At 54.8% G+C, this 1739-nt stretch overlaps 1 protein-coding gene across 1 annotated transcript in view; it reads right to left on the reverse strand.

The window, feature by feature from the left end:
• Positions 1 to 285: 285 nt before the first annotated feature.
• Positions 286 to 1739, reverse strand: part of CHST1 (carbohydrate (keratan sulfate Gal-6) sulfotransferase 1) — a 7391-nt gene continuing 5937 nt past the window's right edge. The window contains exon 3 of the mRNA XM_010842448.1: positions 286 to 1738. Within this exon, the coding sequence (XP_010840750.1) occupies positions 1163 to 1738 (576 nt within the window). The 3' untranslated portion in view covers positions 286 to 1162. The remainder of the gene's footprint in view (position 1739) is intronic.

Below are 1739 nucleotides of genomic sequence, written 5' to 3' on the forward strand. Positions count from 1 at the left end.
AGGACATCAGGATCTCCAGACACTGATCCAGCAAGCCACACCACTTGGTAAATATTTTGAGCATCACCCCCTGGCTATAAGGTGACTGGTCTCAACTAACCGAAGGGAAATGAAACTGTGAACAAACTGTTGAGGGTGTTGAGGGTGATACGAATCCTGAAAACCAGCAGCTGGTCATCGAATCCCCTCCTCCATCTCCATGTCTCTCCTCCCCAAAGCCAGAAGCACCTAGACCCCACCAAGTTCTGCCTTCACCCTTTCACATGTCCCATAATCACACTCAGACATTATTGCACTCTTTTATTTACAGAAAACACAGATAAAGCATTTCAATGTTCATTTAGCAAACTGAACCACTCTTTTTTTTTTTTCTTTTTTGGCACAAAGAGATATCACAGATGGACCCCAAGATCAATCAGAAAACCATAATATTTATCAGCCATCACTAGTCCAGGGGCAGCCACAAAACTCAGACAGACAGACAGACAGCGTTGCCACAGACTGGAAGAAATAAACAAGGTCCACATTCACCTCACAGTAAAAACCTGCTCACCGACAGGCAAGGATGGGCAGGAAAGGGCAGTTTTCTCTGCTCCAAGGAGTGGGGGGCAGCAGGTATTGGGGAGCAGAAGCAGGATGCGGAGGGATAAACACCATTCATAAATTAGAGAGAGGTGGCCTTTTTGCTTTTAACCTCTTACCTTGTTGAAGTAAGACAGTGCAAAAACTACCATACCCTGACCACTCGTCCATTCAAAAACCTCAGAAGTTGTGTGGTTTGGGGTGTCTCTCCTCTCAGGCGCCCGTATGTGTGTGTGTGTATGTGTGTGCGTGCGTGCGTGCGTGCGCATGTGAATGTGTAAGTGTGGTGCTTGTAAACATTGTCACCATCCACCAGGGACACACACTCGAGTGTCTGAACGGGGTGGGGTGGGAGCTGGACCCCACTTCGCCCCCTCTGCCCCAGGGATTCCTGTCCAAGACATAGTGCAAATTTCAGAGACAAAGAGAGGCAGGTGGAAGGGGAGGGGGGCGGACAGGGGGCAGGTAGGACACCAAAGACGGGTGGAGAGGGAAGGGGAAAATAAGGCAACAGTTAAAAACGGTCCATGTTATCAAAACCGACACCCTGTGCCCCCTACCCCCACCCGCGGAGCCCCGGTCACGAGAAAGGGCGGAAGTCCCGCTCCTCCACCAGGCTGATGGAGGGGTTCTTGAGCTCCTCCTCCGAGCTGGCCATCTTGTAGCCCAGCTGCGCTAGCACCCGCTGGCAGGCGTTCTGGGCGAAGGCCACGATGTCGTAGGAGAGGCGGAAGCGCCACTTCTCGGCCGTGGCCGCCGAGTTTCGCACCGTGCCGTACTTGTGCTTCCCCAAGGTGGGGTCTCCCCGCGTGTTGTTCTGGATCCAGCGCGCCACGTGGCTGTCCAGGGGGATGCCCAGGAACCCGTAGATCTCCTCGGTCTTCTTCATGGGGTTCCTGGCCAGGTCCTCGTAGCGCACCAGCATGTACTTGCCCTTGAGCCACGGTGGCCGCATGAGGCCGGTGGACACGGAGTTGGAGAAGTCCTCGCACACCGTGGTCAGCTGCGTCACGTCCAGGTTGTAGGGTTTCCGCCCGGTGCCGTACCAGAGCCGCCAGAGGCGGTACGTGTCGCGGAAGGTCTCACTGCGGGAGGCCAGGATGCCCCGGGGATCCCGGACCAGCTGGATGACCTTGAGGTTTAGGCGGGGGTCTTCC

This window comes from Bison bison, unplaced genomic scaffold (assembly GCF_000754665.1).
Source record: "Bison bison bison isolate TAMUID 2011002044 unplaced genomic scaffold, Bison_UMD1.0 scf7180017864178, whole genome shotgun sequence".
In the NCBI taxonomy this organism is placed as follows: domain Eukaryota; kingdom Metazoa; phylum Chordata; class Mammalia; order Artiodactyla; family Bovidae; genus Bison; species Bison bison.